The sequence below is a fragment of the Chiloscyllium plagiosum genome, unplaced genomic scaffold, assembly GCF_037043375.1.
Source record: "Chiloscyllium plagiosum isolate Xiang-an unplaced genomic scaffold, Cpla_swu_hap1 HiC_scaffold_34, whole genome shotgun sequence".
Lineage (NCBI taxonomy): Eukaryota > Metazoa > Chordata > Chondrichthyes > Orectolobiformes > Hemiscylliidae > Chiloscyllium > Chiloscyllium plagiosum.
Window position 1 is genome coordinate 46,556,396 of NW_028270172.1, and position 22,179 is coordinate 46,578,574.

The window sequence follows — 22,179 nt, forward strand, 5'->3', positions numbered from 1 at the left end:
TCTACAGGCCCCCAAACAGTAGTCTGGATGTCGGATGTAAGTTGAATCAGGAGCTGAAATTGGCCTGTCGCAAAGATGTTACTACAGTTGTTATGGGGGATTTCAACATGCAGGTAGACTGGGAGAATCAGGATGGTATTGGACCTCAAGAAAGAGACTTTGTGGAGTGCCTCGAGATGGATTCTTAGAGCAGCTGGTGCTGGAGGCTACCAGGGAGAAGGCAATTCTGGATCTGGTATCGTGCAATGAACCAGAATCGATCAGGGACCTCGAAGTGAAGGAGCCATTGGAAAGTAGTGACCATAATACAATAAGCTTCAATCTGCAATTTGAGAGGGAGAGGGTACAATCCGAAGTGACAATATTTCTGTTGAATAAAGGGAACTATGGAGCTATGAGGGAGGAGCTGGCCAAAGTTCAATGGTATAATACGTTAGCAGGGATGACAGTGGAGGAACAATGGCATATATTTCTGTGTATAATGCAGAAGATGCAGGATTGGTTCATTCCAAAAAGGAAGAAAGATCCTCGGAGGAAGCATGGGTGGCCGTGGCTGACGAGGGAAGTTAAGAAACATATAAAGTTAAAAGAGAAAAAGTATAACATAGCAAAGATAAGTGGGAAAACGGAGGACTGGGAAGCTTTAAAGAACAACAGAGGATTACGAAGAAGGAAATACGCAGAGAAAAAAAAAAATGGAGGTAAACTGGCCAAAAACATAAAGGAGGATAGGTAAAGCTTTTTTATTGTACGTGAAAGGCAAAAAAATGGTTAAGACTAAAATTGGGCCCTTGAAGACAGAAACAGGGGAATATATTACAGGGAACAAAGAAATGGTAGAAGAATTGAATTGGGGAAGACACAAGCAATCTCCCAGAGGTAACAGTGGCTGAAGGACCTGAACTTAAGCGAATTTATATTTGCCAGGAATTGGTGTTGGAGAGATTGTTAGGTCTGAAGGCTGATAAGTCCCCGGGGCCTGATGGTCTACATCCCAGGGTACTGAAGGAGGTGGCTCAAGAAATCGTGAATGCGTTGGTGATTATTTTCCAGAGTTTGATAGAGTCGGAATCAGTTCCTGCGGATTGGAGGGTGGCTAATGTTGTACCACTTTTTAAGAAAGGTGGGAGAGAGAAAGAAGGGAATTATAGACCAGTTAGTCTGACCTCAGTGGTGGGAAAGATGCTGGAGTCTATTATAAAGGATGAAATTATGACACATCTGGATAGTAGTAACAGGATAGGTCAGAGTCAGCATGGATTTATGAAGGGGAAATCATGCTTGACTAATATTCTGGAATTTTCTGAGGATGTAACTCTGAAGATGGACAAGGGAGATCCAGTAGATGTGGTGTACCTGGACTTTCAGAAAGCTTTTGATAAAGTCCCACATAGGAGGTTAGTGAGCAAAATTAGGGCGCATGGTATTGGGGGAAAAAGTACTAACTTGGATTAAAAGTTGGTTGGCTGATAGGACACAGAAAGAAGTGATAAACGGCTCCATTTCGGAATGGCAGGCAATGACAAGTGGGGTACTGCAGGGATCAGTGCTGGGACCGCAGCTTTTTACAATATATGTTAATGATATAGAAGATGGTATGAGTAATAATATTAGCAATTTTGTTGATGATACTAAGCTGGGTGGCAGGGTGAAATGTGAGGATGATGTTCGGAGATTACAGGGTGATCTGGACAGGTTAGGTGAGTGGACAGATGCATGGCAGATGCAGTTTAATGTGGATAAATGTATGGTTATCCACTTTGGTGGCAAGAACAGGAAGGCAGATTACTACCTAAATGGAATCAATTTAGGTAAAGGGGCAATACAAAGAGATCTGGGTGTTCTTGTACACCAGTCAATGAAGGTAAGCATGCAGGTACAGCAGGTAGTGAAGGCGGCTAATAGCATGCTGGCCTTCATAACAAGAGGGATTGAGTATAGAAGCAAAGAGGTTCTTCTGCAGCTGTACAGGGCCCTGGTGAGACCACACCTGGAGTACTGTGTGGAGTTCTGGTCTCCAAATTTGAGGAAAGACATTCTGGCTATTGAGGGAGTGCAGCGTAGGTTCATGAGATCAATTCCTGGAATGGCAGGACTACCTTACGCTGAAAGATTGGAGCGACTGGGCTGGTATACCCTTGAGTTTAGAAGACTGAGAGGGGATCTGATTGAGACATATAAGGTTATTAAAGGATTGGACACTCTGGAGGCAGGAAACATGTTTCCGCTGATGGGCGAGTCCCGAACCAGAGGACACAGCTCAAAAATACAGGGTAGACCATTTAGGACAGAGATGAGGAGAAACTTCTTCACCCAGAGAGTGGTGGCTGTGTGGAATGCTCTGCCCCAGAGGGCAGTGGAGGCCCAGTCTCTGGATTCATTTAAGAGTTGGATAGAACTCTCAAGGATAGTGGAATCAAGGGTTATGGAGATAAGGCAGGAACAGGATACTGATTAAGGATGATCAGCCATGATCATATTGAATGGTGGTGCAGGCTCTAAGGGCAGAATGGCCTACTCCTGCACCTATTGTCTATTGTAATCGGGGATAACCCTCTTCACTGTCCACTACACCTCCAATTTTGGTATCATCTGCAAACTTCATTACTTTTTAAAGCCTAAATCAAATTGTCCAATCATTCATGCAAGACATTTAACTGGATATAGAACGGTAGTGAAATATAAAAACAATTCACTACCTGTGAATTTAAAATTAAATGAACACAGTAAGGTCTTAGAGAGTGTTGCTGAACAAAGAGACTTTGGAGTGCAGGTTCATAACTCCTTGAAAGTGGAGTCACAGGTAGATAGGATGGTGAAGGCGGCGTTTGGTATGCTTTCTTTTATTGGTCAGAGTATTGAGTACAGGAGTTGGGAGGTCATGTTGCGGCCGTACAGGACATTGGTTAGGCCACTGTTGGAATATTGCTTGCAATTCTGGTCTCCTTCCTATCGGAAAGATGTTGCAAAACTTGAAAGGGTTCAGAAAAGATTTACAAGGATGTTGCCAGGTTGGAGCATTTGAGCTATAGTGAGAGGCTGTTTTCCTTGGAGCGTCAGAGGCTAAGGGGTGACCTTATAGAGGTTTACAAAATTATGAGGGGCATGGATAGGATAAATAGACAAAGTCTTTTCCCTGGGGTCAGCGAGTCCAGAACTAGAGGGCATAGGTTTAGGATGAGAGGAGAAAGATATAAAATAGACCTAAGGAGCAACTTTTTCACGCAGAGGATGGTATGTGTATGGAATGAGCTGCCAGAGGATGTGGTGGAGGCTGGTACAATTGCAACATTTAAGAGGCATTTGGATGGGTATATGAATAGGAAGAGTTTGGAGGGATATGGGCCGGGCGCTGGCAGGTGGGACTAGATTGGGTTGGGATATCTGGTCTGCATGGATGGGTTGGACTCTATGACTTCATGAATATAGAGGTGATAACACAAGAGCATAAACCAAAGTGCATACAGCCACTAGATGGAGCAGCTGCTATTTTAAAAATCACAGCACTTATTGTGGTATAATTGCATATTGAATTGCATATTATAACAGTGCCTAAATCTCATCACATATGTTCATTAGTTTAATTTCTCAATATTTACCATACAACATTGTAACATACAGCAACTAAAGAAGATTGAACAAAATAATTATACCAACGTTATCATAGAAAGTGGTTATAGCTTATGAGGCCAAATACCGTTTATACTTATGTATAGGTCGAATTTTGAAGACTATTTTTAAAGCTGAAATTAGGGGCTCAACTAATACACGAGATATTGTTTGAGGGGATGAAATTCATGCTTGGTATGAGTAAAAAAAAAATGGATAAACGAGCCAGATCTCTATATGAGCTAATAAACAACAAAAGGAAAAAGAATGATGGCCATTATTAAGTATTTATCTACAAAATAACTGTTTCAATTCTGGTTGTACCATATTCCAGTTACCAGTTCCATAAAGTGCATGTACAAAAATTAATAGGCATACCAGCAGGTGGTCAGGCCATCTATAGGGGGTATTTGTACAAGACACAATTCATGAAATAAAAGCAGAGGGGCAGTAAACACAAAAAAAAAAAGACAGAAATTTTATTTCAAAAAGACTGCTTGAAATAGTTAATAATAAACAATAAACACTTTACATAAAAAAACCGATTCACAGCAAAACAACTTTTCTCACTGTATATCACAAATATTGAGATAGCTGCTTAAAACAAAAGTTACGTGCAAAAGTCCATTAGAATCCTTCAAATTTCTTAAATCTTTATAACAATATTTGGTTGCACTATACTAATGGTAACATGGAGAAGATATGACCACCTCTAACTCCCAATTGCCTCGAGCTACCCAAGTCTCCAGTTGTCATCCAGACAGCCTTCTACCACACCATCTTCATTCCTCATTCCAATGCTCTAACTGCCCCCCAATACGCAATAAAGACAGAGTCCCCCTTGTTCTCACTGACCACCCCACCAGTCTTTACATCCAATGCATCATTCTTAAACACTTCTGCCAACTCCAACTAGATCTGACCACCAGTAACATCTTCCCCTCCCCACCTTCTGCAAGGACCGTTTCTTTTGCCAATCCTTGGTTCGCATCACTCTCCCCATCAGCCCCCTCAAACCCCCAGGTACCTTCCCCTGCAACTGGAAATGATGTAAAATATGCTGGCACACCACCCCCCTCCCCCTTCACCTCCATCCAGTTGAGACAGAGATTCACTTGCCTCTCCTAGTTTACGGTATCTGGTGCTCCAAATCTTCTCTGCATTGGGAAGACCAAACGTAAACGCAGGGCATGTTTTGCCGACTATCTCAGCCAGGCCTACAGACCTTCCAGTGGTTTTAATTCCCCTTCCTACATTCTTTGCAACATCACTATCCTTGGCTGCCTCCGTTGCCACAATGAATCAAACCGCAAATTGGAAGAACACCACCTCATCTTCCGCATAGACAGTCTACAGTCCGGAGAACACAACATGAGTTCTCAAATTTCATACAACATCCCTTCCCATCGCCCAACTCCCTTCCCAGCTCCTTCCCCTCCCTTCCATTCCTCTGACCAACTCTTCCTTCCAGCCACCAATTCCTCCCTTCAACCAACCAGGTTGTACCCTCTACCTGTGTTCACCTATCTCCACCTCACCACACTGCCCGCCCACCCACCCATTTCTCTGAAGCTCCCTTTACACCCAGCCCCAGTCCTGAAGAAGAGTTATACCCACCTCCTGATGCTGTCTGGCTCATTGTGTTTTTCCAGCCTCCTGCTTGTCTACCCAAGTCTCTAAGAGAGTCCAAATATTCTCTCAATACTTCGTTATATATCAGATTAGGAAATGCTTCAGCACAGCCCTATTGGTCAATACCCACTACCTTAAACAACCGCAGACAGAGTCAAGAGTGTGGTGCTGGAAAGGCACAGCACGTCAGGCAGCATCTGAGGAGCAAGGGAATTGATGTTTCGGGCATAAGCCCTTCATTAGGAGTGAGGCTTGTGAGCCAAGGAGCTGAGAGATAAATGGAGGGGGGGGGGGGGAAGAAGGCAGCTGGGAGTGTGATAGGTCAGTGAAGGTGATAGGTTGAAGTGGAGGGTGGTGAGGATAGGTGGGAAGGAAGTTGGCATTCATCTACCTATCGCACTTAAGCTATCTTCCCCCCCAGCCCCATCCCACTCCCATTTATCCCCCCTCCACACCCCCCCCACCCCGACTCACAAGCCTGACCTGCTGTGTTTTTCCAGCACCACACTCAACTCAGATCTCAAGCATCTGCAGTCCTCACTTTCTCCAACAGCAGACATCTGCACTACTATGATCATCACTAAAGTCAAAACCTAAAACATATGACCTGACAGAAAAAGATTAGTGAGATCACAAATGCAGCTGATTGTTAGACAGAAGTACCAAGTGGTAAAGAAGATTAGAAATGAAAGCGTGCAGAATTAATTAAATAAGACACAAAGCCAATAGCACTCAATTACTGAAGTTGTTGGCATCTTGCTTACAACATAATTTGAAAAGAATAGGAATATTTAAGGTTCCTCAGCTAACAATGAAGTAAAGTGAAACACTGTATTGCATATTATAGCTTCTAACTAAAGATAACTTCAGTTACACAAATTAATTTTTAAAAATTGGAAATCAAAATAGGAAGGTCTCCTTCCTAAGGAGATGTTGCCAGGGTTGGAGGATGTGAGCTATAGGGAGAGGTTGAACCGATGGAGGCTGTTTTCCCCAGAGCATCGGAGGCTGAGGGGTGTCCTTATAGAGGTTTACAAAATCATGAGAGGCATGGATAAGATAAATAGACAAAGTCTTTCCCTGGGTCGGGAAGTCCAGAACTTGAGTGCATAGGTTTAGGGTGAGAGGGGAAAAGGTATAAAAGAGACCTAAGGGGCAATTTTTTCACGCAGAGTGTGGTATGTGTGTGGAATGAGATGCCAGAGGGTGTGGTGGAGGCTGGTACAATTGCAACATTTAAAAAGCATTTGGATGGGTATACAAATAGGAAGGGTGTGGAGGGATATGGGCTGGGAGCTGGCAGGTGGGACTAGATTGGGTTGAGATATCTGGTCGGCATGGGAGGATTGGACCAAAGGGTCTGTTCCCGTGCTGTACATCTCTACAACTCTATAAGACATTCAACAAAGTTTAGGAATTTTATTTGAGCACTAATTCTCGAAGGGTTCACAGAGATTAGAGTTTCTAATATACTCGGATATCATACCTCTCCAACTTTAGCGCACTCTTCGGTTCGTTTGTGCAGAGCTGCCCATGTATTCTCATATCTGCAAACAAAAAATACAGAATGATAAGATTTCTCTGAATTTATCAAGCATTCCTCTAAAGATAAAAGAGCAACTTGAATGTATATAGTTTTTAAGTGGTGCTGAAATGGCTGCTAAAATTTGTTAAATCTTTTCTTGGATTAAAAATAAAAACATTTCATATATCAAAACATCTTTCAATATGCTGTACAGTACTTTCAAAAGATGGTTACTGAAAAGCCATTGTTTTCAATTTTAAAATGGGAATTATAAAGGGAGGTAATGGGAGAGAAAGTTTGACCAAAAATGTCAACGTTCAATGAAACTGAACAACTTTTCAGTAAAAATCAAAATTCTACAGCTGTCACATAGATCAAGAGGCAAATGTAATACTTTACCCAAGTGTGAAACTTGTCTTAAATGTTCTACAACCAGCTGTGCAAAACATTTTTGTTTCCATCTCTGCAATTCTTTGTGAAGTATTAATGCACTCAGGAACAGTTACCTACTTTCCAAGTTCAGAACCAGATCTCAAATTCACTTTTAGTATGTGAAGTTATAATTGCTGAATATAGTCATAACGTAACATTTATTTAATTAAACTGTATAGGATAGATATAAACTAAGTCAAATGTATTTCACAAGATGCCGTTAATACATTTGAAACTAGGTTGTCCATTTGTAATAGTAAAGGCTCATGTTAGAAAATACAAAACTATGAAATTAGCATATTAAGTTGGACCAAAAAGATTGAAAGTCAGCACACATGTGGTAGACAGGATTAGACAGACAGCAAGTGAAGCGCACCCCAAGATTGTCTGATATCAACTGCAGAAAAAAAGTGAAGATGGTAGAGATCAGAGTCGAGTGTGTGGTGCTGGAAAAGCACAGCAGGTCAGGCAGCATTCCAGGTGTAGGAGAACTGATATTTCGGGCATACGCCCTTCATCAGGCTAATGTTGGGATTGTGACAGCTAATTTGCACTTCACAAACTCATTCCTGACCATACACACATTTTCTGAAGGCATTTGAAAATGTTGCCACATAAAAGGTGCAAAGCAGGACAGAAGTGTTGGGGTAATGTACCAGCATGAATAACAGATTAGCTGGGAGGCAGAAAACAGACTCACATAAAATGTTTTTTCTGATTGACAGGACATGGCGAGTAAAGCCATAAGGATCTATAGTGGAGCCTCTGCTTCTTACAATTCATACCAATGCCTTGGATCAAGGAAGAAAAGACAAGGTAGATAAATTTGCAGATGCAAAGAGATAGGTAAATATACTGTGGAAAGGACATAAGGTGGTTACAGACAGAAATACATTGAGTGAGAAAATAGATTGGTTATAATGTGGGAACATATAACAAGAAATAATTTTACTTTAATGGAGAATAATTACAGAATTCTGAGGTGCAGAGGGATCTAGATATTAGACTACAGGAGTCACCAAAATTTAAGCTAACAAAGCAAATAACGATTACTAAAGGGATGCTACATTTTATTACAAGAAGAAATGAATACAAGATGCTTTCCTTCAGTTACATATAGCATCAATGAGACCACATCTGCTGTACATTTCTGATCACCTTACTTAAGGATGCACTTGTGCTGTAGCGGTTCAGAGAAGGTTTACTAGATTAATACCTGGAATGTCTTGAGGAAACTTTGAACAGACTTTGTTTCCACTGGAGTTTAGTGCAGCAATGGGTGACTTGTTTAAGTATGCAAGATCCTTGGCAAAAAGGATGTGGAAAGTATATTGCACCATCGGTGAGTCCATAACGAACAAATCTTCAGCTCTGACCACAGCAACTCAAAAACATTACGAAGATGGATACATAATGCAACTAAAAAGCCCATGCAGTGTTGTAGTGTCTGAAAGTGCAAAAGCATTTGCATAAAGCATAAAAAAAAGATGTCTAATACAGTCACCAGCATTAAGTGTTGCAGTCTACAGATGAGAAAGTTGGACTCTGCAAAAAGGAGAATGAGAAGAGTATAACAACTTTTGAAATGCGGGTATTGAGGATGCTAAGAATCAGTTGAATGGCAAGTTACTGGGTTAGAGAGTAAAATTCTGAAATCAAAACTACAATTAGACAGAGAAAGATAGTCAACTATGGACACTGGAAACAAAGGCACAACAGTCATGCTCTGGCAATAATTGAAGATAGAAACAAAAGAGGAAGAAAAATGGGTAGGATGGATAAAAGATGCACACTGAAGGAGGCTTGAAGAAAGCCAGAAAAGCAGCACGGTAATGCCAACATCCCTAGTAAACTATGAACAAATGCATGAATATTCCGCTGAAGTGGGCAAAGTGCAAATCATTTAACACTACAAAGTAACATTGTATTATATAATTGCTGTGTTTTTTTTAAAAATAATGCCAGCTCTCTCATTGTCTTCATCATAGTCAAATCAAACAATTTTGTTTTTTTTTAAAAAAAAGGAGAGATTGGGCTGAAGTTGCTTCAGTACCAAACAAATGATGTTCGGTGTTCACTGCACATGCAAGCTAAGATTCACCATTGAAACTTGTTACAATTAGAAAACTATTCAGACATAGCAGCATAGAGGAAATCTGGAACCTGTGTGGTATCTTGTTGAAGAATCATTAACAAGCAACGTCAAGTCTGAACAGAAGTGCCAGGTGGACACTTCAACTTATAGCATGAGGTTCCCTTCAGCACATTATGAATGCACCAGCATTCCAGAAGTACAACCGGTCTCACTTCCTACATAAACCTTTTCACATGTGCATTTTTTGTCTTCAAGTAATGGTCTAATTCCCCTCTGAATAGTTCAATTGAGCTTGCTTGCACCACACAAACAGAGTCAGTACATCTAGGCCTTAACCATTTGCTTCATGGCAAAGGTTTTTGCCTCTTTCATTAATCATTTTAAACTGGAGTGTTCTCAATCTCTAACCTCTTAATGATTGGGTACAATGTCTCCTGATCTACTCTGTCCAGATCTCTCATGATTTTGAATACCTCTATCACATCTGCCCTCAGCCGCTTCTCTTCCAAAAAGAGCAGTCCTAGCTTCTCCAATTAAACTGCCTAAACTGAAGTTCACTAACCATTGAATCATTCTCATGAATCTTCGGCACTATTTCAATACCTTCATACCTTAAGTGCAATATCCAGAAGCAAACGTGATACACCAGCTGTGGCCAAACTAACATCATTTACAAGTTCAACATAACCTCCTGCTTCTTACACAATCCTAATTAATAATGCCAAGGATATTGTATGCTTTATTAAGCATGTTCACAACACATAATGCACATTTAATGATTTATGCAAATATATACACAGATCTTTCTGTTCCTAAACTTTCCTATAACAATGACTTCACACCTTTTATTAACTTCATAGATTGAATGCAGCAGCAATAACTGTCTGGAATAAGCTGGTAAGGAACAAAACAAGCTGTTACAGAGACTGAAAGCAATTCACCATTGCATAAACAAAACTGCTTTGACACCTACTTAATAAACTGAATGCTTTTTGCCACAAGGACAACTGATTGCCGTGAAGAATTTAAGGTGTTAACTACACGAAAGCGGTGTCTTCGAACAGACAGTTAAGGACAAATGGAACAAGGAACAAAGAAGCTACTTCTGATAAGAAGGTAAGCTTACAGGGCCAGTAGGGTGGCTCAGTGGTTAGCACTGCTGCTTCACAGCGCCAGCACATGGGTTCAATTCCAGCCTTGGGCAACATCACCTGATGAAGGAACAGTACTCTGAAAGCTTGTAATTTCACACAAGTCTGTTGGACTACAATCTGGTGTCATCTGATTTCTGACATGTTAAAACAAAGCAGATAGCAATAAATAATTATTTTCTGGTAATGATAAAACGTAGTATGAATGGTTTTTCACCTGAATAGTAGCCAGGCAAGTAAACGGGTCATCTTGGTGGCCTAACTTGTATTTTGTACATGTTGTGACACTTGCTGGACAGGATTATTGGCGCACTGTTCTTAGTTAAGCCATGACACCATGTTCCTCCTACCAAAACCAAACACTTCACACCTGCCATTTGTCTGTTATTCCAACTTGTTTATGTCCTTTTGAAGTTCTAAAGTTTCTTGCTCATCAGCTCACAATGCTTCCACATTTTGATTCATCTGCAAATTTTGATTTTTTTATTCATGCATGGGATATGGACTTTACTGGCCAGGTCAGCATTTACTGCTCATCCCTCATTGCCCTTGCGAAAACTATACTTTCGACACCAAGGTCTAGGCTATTAATATATATTAAAAAGACTCATTTTCCTAACACTGATCCTCTCCTCTCAACCTTAAAATTATGCCCTTTAATTTTGAATTCCCACACCCTAGGGAAAAGAACTTTGCTATTCAATTTATCCATGTCCCTTATGATTTTATAAACCACTATAAAAGGCCACCCTTCGACTTCCCAAGTACGGTCAAAAACATTCCAACCTATCTAGCTTCTCCTTATAACTCAAAACCTCCATTCCTGTTAACATCCTTGTAAACCTTGCACCCTCTCCACTTTGGTATCCTAGAAAATAGTGTAAGCAAATCATATTCAATTAGACATTGTACAATAATATTAAAAACAATAGGCACTTTGTACACCTCACCTTAAACTATACAACACTAGGTGAAGGTAACTATACAATAAATCATTGCCAATAGTAGAACCTCGACCTAATGAATTACAAGGATCACAAATGTATTGTTTATAAACTATTTTTCAAATTAATACCAACTTAAGATACAAGCCTAGTGAGAGAATTTAAATTTCCAGAAATCAATCTTTACAGATACTAATTAATATTATGCTGCTCTTTCACAAAGATAAAATTATGCTTAATCACAATTACCTGTAAAGGTTTTCATACTGACTATCAATTCCAGTTGAATAGTCAACAGAAATATCAAATCCACTTAAAAAAAACTTATTCACACATATCTATCTTTGCCACATTTGCAGGACAACTGATTTAGATTAGATTACTAACTTAGTGTGGAAACAGACCCTTCAGCCCAACAAGTCCACACCGACCCCCGAAGCGCAACCCACCCAGACCCATTCCCCTAACACTACGGGCAGTTTAGCATGGCCAATTCATCTAACCTGCACATTTTTGGACTGTGGGAGGAAACCGGAGCACCCAGAGGAAACCCACGCAAACACGGGGAGAATGTGCAAACTCCACACAGTCAGTCGCCTGAGGCAGGAATTGAACCCAGGTCTCAGGCGCTCTGAGGCAGCAGTGCTAACCGTGCCGCCCATTAGATCAATGCTGCAGTTCCTCAAAGTTGGCACCGAAATCAGTAGCACATTGAAAATGAAAAGTCCCTTGAAATCAAACCTAGTTGAGTCATGAGATCAGATTTGAACATTCAAAATTGTAATTGCAAAACTGCAAAAGCCTTAGTATGCACAAACCTTTTACCCTGCAGTATTTAATAATCATAACATCAACCTATTACCAGATCTGAATTATTTCTTCCTTGTACAAATGCATTATTTTCTTCTAACTGCTGAGTGTTAGGGGAAGAGGGAGGGAGAGTGGTGTTAAGATTTAGTAAGGTATGGAGGATTGGAATTTCAGAATGAACAGGTCAACGAATAACCTTTAAACCTACAGAAAGCTCTTCCATTACACAAATTGAGCACACCCTCAAGGGTTAAGAAACACATTTTCCTTTTGATTACAGACAATAAGGGATCAGAGGTTTCAGTTCACTTTCATCCCCATCCTTATCAGAGGCCTGTACTTAAAGGATGGTAAATGGATGGTAAATCTATGACAGGTTTGTGACATGATGGCTGGAATATTATATTGACTTAAAGGCAAAATTATATCACCTTCAGAAAATATATTAATATGAAGTGTGAGCAATTTAGATGAGTATAGTAAGTACAAAATGGTTGGAAGAATAGACAACTTTAAATCAATGGTACCCAAAGCTTTACAACACAAGTTTGCTCACCCAACATTGGAGTTCATATAGACTTACCGAGAGAGATTGATTGCATGACTATTGTAAACAAGAGGTATAAGACAACTCCATTTTTCCAGCTCTAAAAACAAGTTTTTGTATTTGTGCAATACTCACATCAATTTTTACACCATAAGTGGGCGGCACGGTGGCACAGTGGTTAGCACTGCTGCCTCACAGCGCCAGAGACCCGGGTTCAATTCCCGCCTCAGGCGACTGACTGTGTGGAGTTTGCACATTCTCCCTGTGTCTGCGTGGGTTTCCTCCGGGTGCTCCGGTTTCCTCCCACAGTCCAAAAGATGTGCAGGTCAGGTGAATTGGCCATGCTAAATTGCCCGTAGTGTTAGGTAAGGGGTAAATGTAGGGGAATGGGTCTGGGTGGGTTGCGCTTCGGCGGGGCGGTGTGGACTTGTTGGGCCGAAGGGCCTGTTTCCATACTGTAAGCAATCTAATCTAAAAAAAAATGCATGCTTTATCTGCCCTATTACTGGGTGCAAAGCAACATGGGCTAAGTTGTGAAGATGCACTTGAGTTTAAGACGATGCATGGCAAAAGAGAAACATCTTTCAATAAAAAGATAAACTGTGAAGCTGATTTCAAGCTGTAACTTGCAATATTGGCAAACTTATTAAACAGCTACACTGTGATAAGAGAATACATTGTTAGCAAAAAACTGGTCAACGAATGGAAAATGAACATTATACCCAAGACCAAATGCACAATAAAAGGACAGGAACAACACACTGGCCTAATCTTGAGAAGCATATACTGGACTAGATCAAAAATCTTCACATCTTATACCATCACAGAAATTCAATGTGCATATATGCATTTGTGGGCCAATCAAACAGAGCCTAGCAAAGAATCAGAGCAACAGCTAATTGGTTTAGCTGATTTATGGAATTAAAGTATTAGTGTTTCAGAAGGCCAACAAAATCACAGCCTATCAAAAAACCTCAATGTGAAAATTAACACTTTGCAGCAGTTCATGAGCAGCACAAACAGCAGAAACAGAAGTACCCATAACATCTGATCAGCAGCGTTCATGAAATGCCCTTGATTTTTGATGTTAATCTATGCAGAGGAAAAGTATAAAAATGGTTCAAGTGAAAACTAGGGGACATGAGAAGACATCCTTGGATGGCAAAAGGAGCAAAATTAAAATCTATGCTGATTTTCTAATATAAACCCATGACGAAAATCAAGATCCTTGTGGAGAGGTTTATGTGCACAATCATGGCAGTGAAAATGAAATTGTACCACACAGAATACAGTTATTTAGTGTGGCAAATGTTCCGACCTCATAACTAATGAGATCGAGAGCTGCATGCGAAGAGATAACATTCAGATTGTAGCTTTATTGGGTGTCTAACTTTTGAGCTCGACTTGTACAAGTGTTCCTCAACAAGATGATGTTCATGCCAAATAGGAAGATGGTTGACAGAGAATAGAACCTTCACAAAGATTGGAGATATGCATGTTGTGCATGAACTTGACATGAATTATTGATGTTTTCATTCTCATTTCAAAATGGCAACAAACGATATGCTTGTTGTGAAATAGTGTGTTTTAGGTTATCTGAACTAACTCACTCACCAGCTTGCTGTATTCATTAACACCAACTTTACTAACCCACTCACAAACTACCACCACATTCATGTTTCATTTATTCATAACTCCCTACTATAAAACTATCATTCATTCATAAAACTGCAGTTCTGTGGTATATTTACTATCATAAGATAGGATTGTTTTAAATTTGGTCTTTAATCGAAACAACCCTTTCAAACCCATTACTGCATCTCCACACCTTATCAGCCCTCACTACTTTAAAAAAGTGTAGCATACAGAACAATACTAACCCCGCCATCAAGTCTCCATGAAACATGATAATATTTATCAGCCCTTACCAACCATCTCTTTGACCTGAATGAATTACAGAACACCAAACAGTTTCCACAATTAGTATGTACTTGTTAAGTATCTTTTAACTGGGCTAATATCCCTTTAAGAAACTGTCAAAACAGCGCTTACGTGAAATTGCATGAATGAAACTCACACCAGCAAATAGTAAATAAACCTCACAACCCAATCAGTTTAAATATCCTTTATTCTTTTAAGTAAGGTACAATTTATAACTTATTTATAAGCCTAGTGCTTTTACTAATATTAACAAATTACAAAAGGACTAACACCTCGTAGTTATGCAAGCAGACCGGACAGACACACTTTATCCTCAGGAGTATCAGCCAGTACTTAGCACAATGTTTTAACCCATCCCTGGACAGAAGCCCTTCAAACCCTTGTGTACTATAGATAAAACAATGTACACCACAGTAATGGCATTTTAATATACAAGAACTGTGTATAAAAAGAGGCTAGTGTAAGAACTGTATTTCGGGATTCTATTACCGCCTCGAATTGGCGCTACTTGCGGTTGCTGAATCGGTCATTATTTGAATACGACCCCACACAGTTTATACAGCTGCACAACAATGGAAACAAACCCATCGGTCCAACTCATCCATGCTGACCAAACATTCTAAATACTCTTGCTCCATTTGCCAGTATCCTTCTAAACTCTTCCTATTCATTACAGGGCATTGCACTGTAGAAGGTCGCTATATAAAAAAAACCAAAATCGCTATACGCACTCAGTAAAAAGCTCACGTTAATCAAACAGCATCCACAATTCAATCATGTTATAGTCAATTCGTATTGATGAAACACGCATTATTCCCATCCAGATGCCTTTTAAATGCTGTAATTGTACCAGCCTCCACCACTTCCTCTGGAAGCTCATTCCATACATGCACCACCCTCGGTGTGAAAAAAGTGCCCCTTAGGTCCCTTTTATAGCTTTCCCCTCTCACCCAAAACCCATGCCCTGTAAATTTTGGTCTCTCCTAACCTGGGAAAAAGACCTCAGCCATTCACCCTAACCATGCCCCTCATGATTTTATAAATCTCTATAAGGTCACCCCTCAGCCTCCGATACTCCAGGGAAAATAGCCCTAGCCTAATCGATCTCTCCCTAAAGCTCAAACTGTCTAACCCTAGCAATATCCTTGCAAATCTTTTCTGAACCCTTTCAAGTTTCAAGTTTCACAACATCCTTCCTATATCAGGGAGACCAGAATTGCATGCAGGATTTCAAAAGTGACCTAATCAACATGTACAGCCTCAACATGACCTCCCTACTTCTATACTCAATGCACTGACCAATAAAGGCAAGCAATAAAGGTGCCTTCTTCACTATCCTTCCTACGTGCAACTCTACTTTCAAGGAACTATGAATCTGCATTGCAAGGTCACTTTATTCAGCAACACCCCCAGGACTCATATTTCATTCTGCGGTGTAAGATGTTTGAAAGGGTGTGTTTGGAGAGCTTAAAATTTGACTAATGCTCATGATTTACACTAATCAACAACTCCATTACTTAGCATGTAATGTGATTGCAGGATGATAGAAGTAAACTAGATGGACCTCAAGTTTACTTTCACCCAATATCTCATCCATTCACAGAAAGTAAATTTCTCCCAAAATTTAAAAACATGATTTTTACTCATTATCTGGGCTTTTTGTATTAAGATCCAAAACCTGCTTATAACGGAAGACAAAAGCAAAAATGTTGTGGGAAACAAATCTTTACCAGGGACTGCAGCAATCCTTATGAGGACTACAGATGCATGCAGTATGATTTCACAACCCCAACAACACCCCTCACCACCACAGTTTTAAAATGGTTGGAATCTAAATTTGATCATGGGTGGTGCTGTTATACCAAAATAACCATAATTAATGCAATTAAAAAAAGCAGGATTTAGCAACTCACTGTACAATACTGTACTTTCAAAAAGATCACTTCATAGATTTTAGAATCCACTGGCAACCCCAAGGAAGTGTGCATTTGAAATCTGTGAATAAATCTGTGACTTGACCAGTTGTTATTTAGTTTGTGTGCCAACTTCAGCTCCCAGTCTGGAAAATCTGATGGCCTTTTCCTGGATCTTTCACATACATCGGAGTGTCAATATACTCAGCTTCAAGTGACCTCTTCAAGGTTTTATCCAAAGACTTCTAGTCTGGGATAATTATTAAACTCCTTACTTGAAGATAATCTATTTTTCCCTTTCTCAGGAGCAGTGCTTTACACATCCATCTGCACTTAAGACTTCTGCACAATTGTACCAGTTGGAAACTAAGAAAAAAAAGTTTCCATGCTATGGTTGTTCCTCCTAAACTTAAAAGAAAATCAAGTCCAGATTTTCTAACTGAAACTTAATGCCTAATAGTTTACCTTGCTTGATCTTATACTCTCCTAATGCAAAAGAAATCCATGTGCCCGAAAGGCTATTTCTCTTATCAAGTTGGTATAAAAGAAATCACCATGCCTACAGAAATACAAGTTAATTAATATTTCAAGTGCAGAAAAATCCATACATCACTAATTCAAAATAACTTAAAAATACATTATATCTAAAAATAAATAAATATCACACCCCATACATCACAATTTTGTCCCCTCCAAAAATAATGAAAATTGGTCTTTAAGAGGCATTTTCATTGCTTAAAAGTTGTCTACACATCACCACTATGTTACATTAACTGTGCTCAAGTGTTGACAATAGATATATAATGAATTCCACATTAGCCTTATTTTACATATGTTCATTGGTTCCACATCACCCAGTATCTTGCACATGGTCTCAACTGAGGGCTCACTATATCATTTCCTTTCAAAGCACATGAACAATTCTCAAATTATATAGTTAGAGAAATTTGCTCTGTCAATTTTAGAAAAAATGTTTCTAAAGCAGTGAATGATTGTGACCTGTAAAAATGACAGTTTCTTCCATGTTGTTGTCAATACATATTTTAAAATGTTGAAAAGCCATCACAAAGCAATATTGCTTTTTGAATAGTTAACATTGGTTTTACCTGTAAACTGACCACATGTAAACATTGCTGTGGTCAGCACATTCTTCAAATTTTCAAAGGCACTTTTCAAATTTTCTGCCTTTTTCAACAAATTTGTTAAAAGGTGAAACAATAGTGCTGAAGCTGACAATAAACTAGCAAAAGAGTCCACTTGTACCAACATTAAGACAAAATGACATTTTCTCCGAGGCACAGGAAAATCCAAAACAGCCTGTAATGTCATTTGTCTATGTGCAACTAGGCCTTGTCCCACAGTACGGCACAAATAAGTCACCTTTGCCTTGGCAAATTAACTGAACCAAATTTATAACAAAGTTGTTTTTTGTAGCTGAGGAAAAAGTTCAAACAATATAAACATCCTTCCCAGATCTGGCTAAAACAACCATGTCGTTGATGTAAACAAAATTACATATTCCTTTTATTACTTTATCGGTTAATTGCTGCATTGTTGCTGGTGCTTTTTTTCATTCTAAATGATATGACTTCACACTGGTAAAGTCCATCTGGTGTTGAACAAGTTGATATTTATTTAAATCTGTTAACAGAACCTGCCAACACCTTTTCAACTAGATGATTATTGTGACAGATCCTGTGTTCCAATTTCATCATTACAGTCCAACAGTTTTGTTAGCATCTTGGCTTTACGAAATCAATTTCAAATCTGTGACCCTTCCAGTTTTAGAACCATCACGATAGGTTAGGTTCAGCTACAATGACTTGGTTCAATCATGCTATTGTACGTAATGAACTTAATCTCTTTCCCCAATTGAGCTATTCTCTGGATTTAATCTGTATGGGTATTATATTATAAGTAATGATCCCCCAAATTAACATAATGAATAGCAAAACAGCATGTCCTAGCCTATTAGCACTGATTTGTTTATAATTCTGTAATAGTCTAAGTCACTCCACAGTTTTATCTTTCAGAAACCTATGATCTAATAACATTTTAAGGACCTCCATGCTTCCAAGTCTGATTGGTGTAAAATGAAATTTTGAACTTTTCTCATTTCTGAGAGTGAATTTGAAATGTAGAGAGAGGAAATGCTGGAAAAACTCAGGAAGTGTGAGAGAGAATCTGTGGACAGGGCAAGTATTACTACTTCAGTTTGCGACCTGTAAGCCACTGGAAATTGGCATCATATCAAAAGTATATTTGGCATCTGATATCAGCACTTCAGACTATGCCATACATTAAAATTCAAAAAGGTTATGTGTAATGCATATGTAACAAAAGGATCATTTTTTATGACCATATGAACAAGAAACAAGAGTAGAGCACTTGGCCCTTTCAGCCTGCTCCAATATTCGGTAAGATAACAGTTGATCTGATTTTACGCCCTATCTTTACATCCCTGCATATCCCCGATAACCATTTTTGTTTTTTTTTTAAAAATTGATTCATGGGATGAGAGTTTCACTAGCTAAGCTAGAATTTATTGCCTATCCCTAATTACCCACAGGGCAACTAGGAGTCAATCACATTGCTATGGGTCTGGAATCACATGAGGCCAAACCAGGTAAGGATTGCAGTTTCCAACCTTAAGGACATTAGTGAACTAGATGGGTTTGTCCAACAATTAACAAAGGATTCATGATCATTAGACTCTTAATGTTATTGAATTCAAACGCCACACCTCCATGACAGGATTTGAACCCAGGTCCCCAGACATTAGCTGAGTCATTGGATTAAGCATCTAGCAATAATATCATCAGGCCATCACCTACCCTCCTTGCATCCCTTGGTAATCAAGAACTTCTGTACCATAAAAATACTTTAAAAAGGGTCTGCATTCACTGCCTTTTGAGGAATAAAATTATGAAGAGTCACAATCTTTATTCATCTTAAATGGACAAATTATTATTTCTACAATATGACCCCTCGTTCTAGATTCCCCCACAAGAGCAAATAAATTTTGGAATCCGTGTGGTCAGTCCCCTCAAGATCTTATATATGTTTCAATCAAGTCACCTCTAACTTTTAAGTTCCACAGGATATAGGCATAGCCTGTCTTGCCTTTCCTCATAAGGCAATCTGCTCAGTCTTGCCATCAAGTCTTGGAAATCCACGGTTTACCGCAGCCTGAAAATATTACAGGGAACATTCCGGAAACAGGGGGCTGCTGGGAAGGTAGATTTCCCAATTAAATGAATGGGTTCAGCTTCTATCCGCAGTTTCAGGCTTCTGTGATAGGTCTTGGAATGTACCCCCCACAGGTACGGGTGGACTACTGTAATTTCACACTTTACTACATTGCACTTAATTTACAAGATTTCGTCCACTCATTTATTCTACCTATGTCACTTAGTGGGCTCTTGAGTCTTCTTCAGAATTCAGTTTCCTACTTATCTTTGTGTCATCAGCAAATTTAGCAACCATGCCTTTGATCACTTCATTCAAATTATTTATTTAAATTGGAAACAGTGGAGGCCCCAGCATCTCTTAACCATCTGCCAACCTGAAAAAGAGCAATTTATTTGCTGCTTCTTGTCAGCCGGCCAATCTTCTACCCATGTCAATCTATTCCTACCTAATGGGCTTTTATATTCTATAATAACTTTTGATACTGTACGTGATCAAATGTCTTCTAGAAACCCAAGAATAATATCCATTTGTTCCTCCTTTTGAATAATTAGCTATTTCCCGACCCAAAAGGAACCTTTCCTGAAACTAGTGAGTTTTCAAAATTAAAATCAACGCATCAACTATTTCACAAGCTACTTCTATTAACACCTTAGGTTGAAATCCATGAGAACCTGGCAACTTGTCAACTCTTAGTTCCAACTATTTACTCAGTACTACTTGCCTGATAATTGTAATTTTGGGTTACTCCCTCCTTTTCAATTCCTGATTATTATTCTGGGTTGCTACTTGTGATCTCATTTAGGAGTAAAGCTGCAACACTATGACTCTAAAAGCACGAAGCCAAGGCATTTCAAGCAAAACCTCATTCAACAAAATAGCAGCACACCTTGCAGTAACATGCTATTAAGTCAAACTTCCTGAATCTTTGGATAGGTTTTCAAATGAACACAAACTCTATGCAAAGGATGAAACTAACTTATGTTAAGCAACTTCATCAATGCACCTGCAGTATTATTCAAAATTGTTTCTCATGTCAAGTTCTGCTTTATTTTAAATAAACAAAAATTACAGCACTCATTTACAGTGATTCAAAGCTAAACTTCATACATATTCTCAAATTCAGGAATTTCTTAAGATTAATAGTTGCATTTTCTAGACAGTTCTATAATTAGCTTGCATTCAAAATTAGGCTCACAGGTTTATGATGAGTGAATGAATTTTTTTTTTAAATCTACCAAATTGTGCAACTTATACTGACACAACATTGTAAATTTCAGAATTTTAATAAATGTTCACAGATAGAAAGAATCAGCAATAACCTTTACTAGAATAAGCTGTGTCCTGAGATAAAAGGACAAGGAATTAAAAGCAATATGCAATGAATCATCCTTGGGGGAAAATGGAGTCGAAACTACATAAACTGCTTTAACATCTGCTTGAAACCAGTTGCCTCATCTTGAGGTGAAGGAGTTAATGGCAGGACAGACAGTGTTTCAAACAGGCAGCTAACACCAAATGTAACAAGGAAAAGATAAGCTAACCCTGATAAAAGATAAGCTACAAATTTGATGACCCTAGAAGTGTTGTGGATGAATGTACCTAAAGTCTCAAGAATGTCACATGACAAACTTCACAAGACAAAAAAATCCTGCAAGAGTTCAACTTCAGGATTCTTCAGCAGAACTCTGGAGAACCACCCTGCACAAGATTTGAATCCTGGACACCCGGAGACAGACTGTTGGTTGGAATCGTAGCTATACTCAATTAATGGTTGAATTTAGCTAAATTGGGTTGTGGTTTAACTTGCTTAATTGAGGGTCTCAATTTGGTTACTCCATACAATGAAGTTTAAATAATTGGTTTAGTATTTGATTGTCTAAGAGATTTATTAATAGTAGTTGAATTAACGGTTACTTGTGGTAATTTATAAACAATAGCAGATATAGTTTTTTTTTCCCTCATTAACAATATAAATCTTTGGTCTCTCAGGAAATCGAGGATTATATGGAGCTGGCAGACATACAATACACTTCCTTCTGTAGGGGGAAAATTCAATCAGGACTTCTGAAAGAGAATTTGATAAGCTCCTAAACAGAAAAGATTTGCAGGGCTATATGGATGAGCCAAGTTGCTCTTGCAAAGAGAATACAAGTGAATGGCCTTTTATTTCTGCTGTAAGCATTCCACCTTTCAATAGAATGGTTGCTATGTCCAAGTTGCTCTCTGACAAATGTTCTTGATTTGGGAGGCTCAATTATTTTCTCTTTTATTTAAACAAGAGATATGCAGTCCTTCCATTTTAACAAGGGGATACAAGAACTGAGTGCCTTACTAATACATCTGAACAGTGATAGAAACTTATGCTGTGAATGTTATGCTATCGTAAAC

At 39.0% G+C, this 22,179-nt stretch overlaps 1 protein-coding gene across 2 annotated transcripts in view; it reads right to left on the minus strand.

The window, feature by feature from the left end:
* LOC122564343 (dysbindin) overlaps positions 1 to 22,179 on the minus strand; it is a 198,257-nt gene that overhangs the window by 170,826 nt on the left and 5,252 nt on the right. For both annotated transcript variants that reach the window (XM_043719076.2, XM_043719077.2), the window contains one exon: positions 6,728 to 6,788. In XM_043719076.2, coding sequence (XP_043575011.2) covers positions 6,728 to 6,788 — 61 coding nt within the window. The remainder of the gene's footprint in view (positions 1 to 6,727; positions 6,789 to 22,179) is intronic.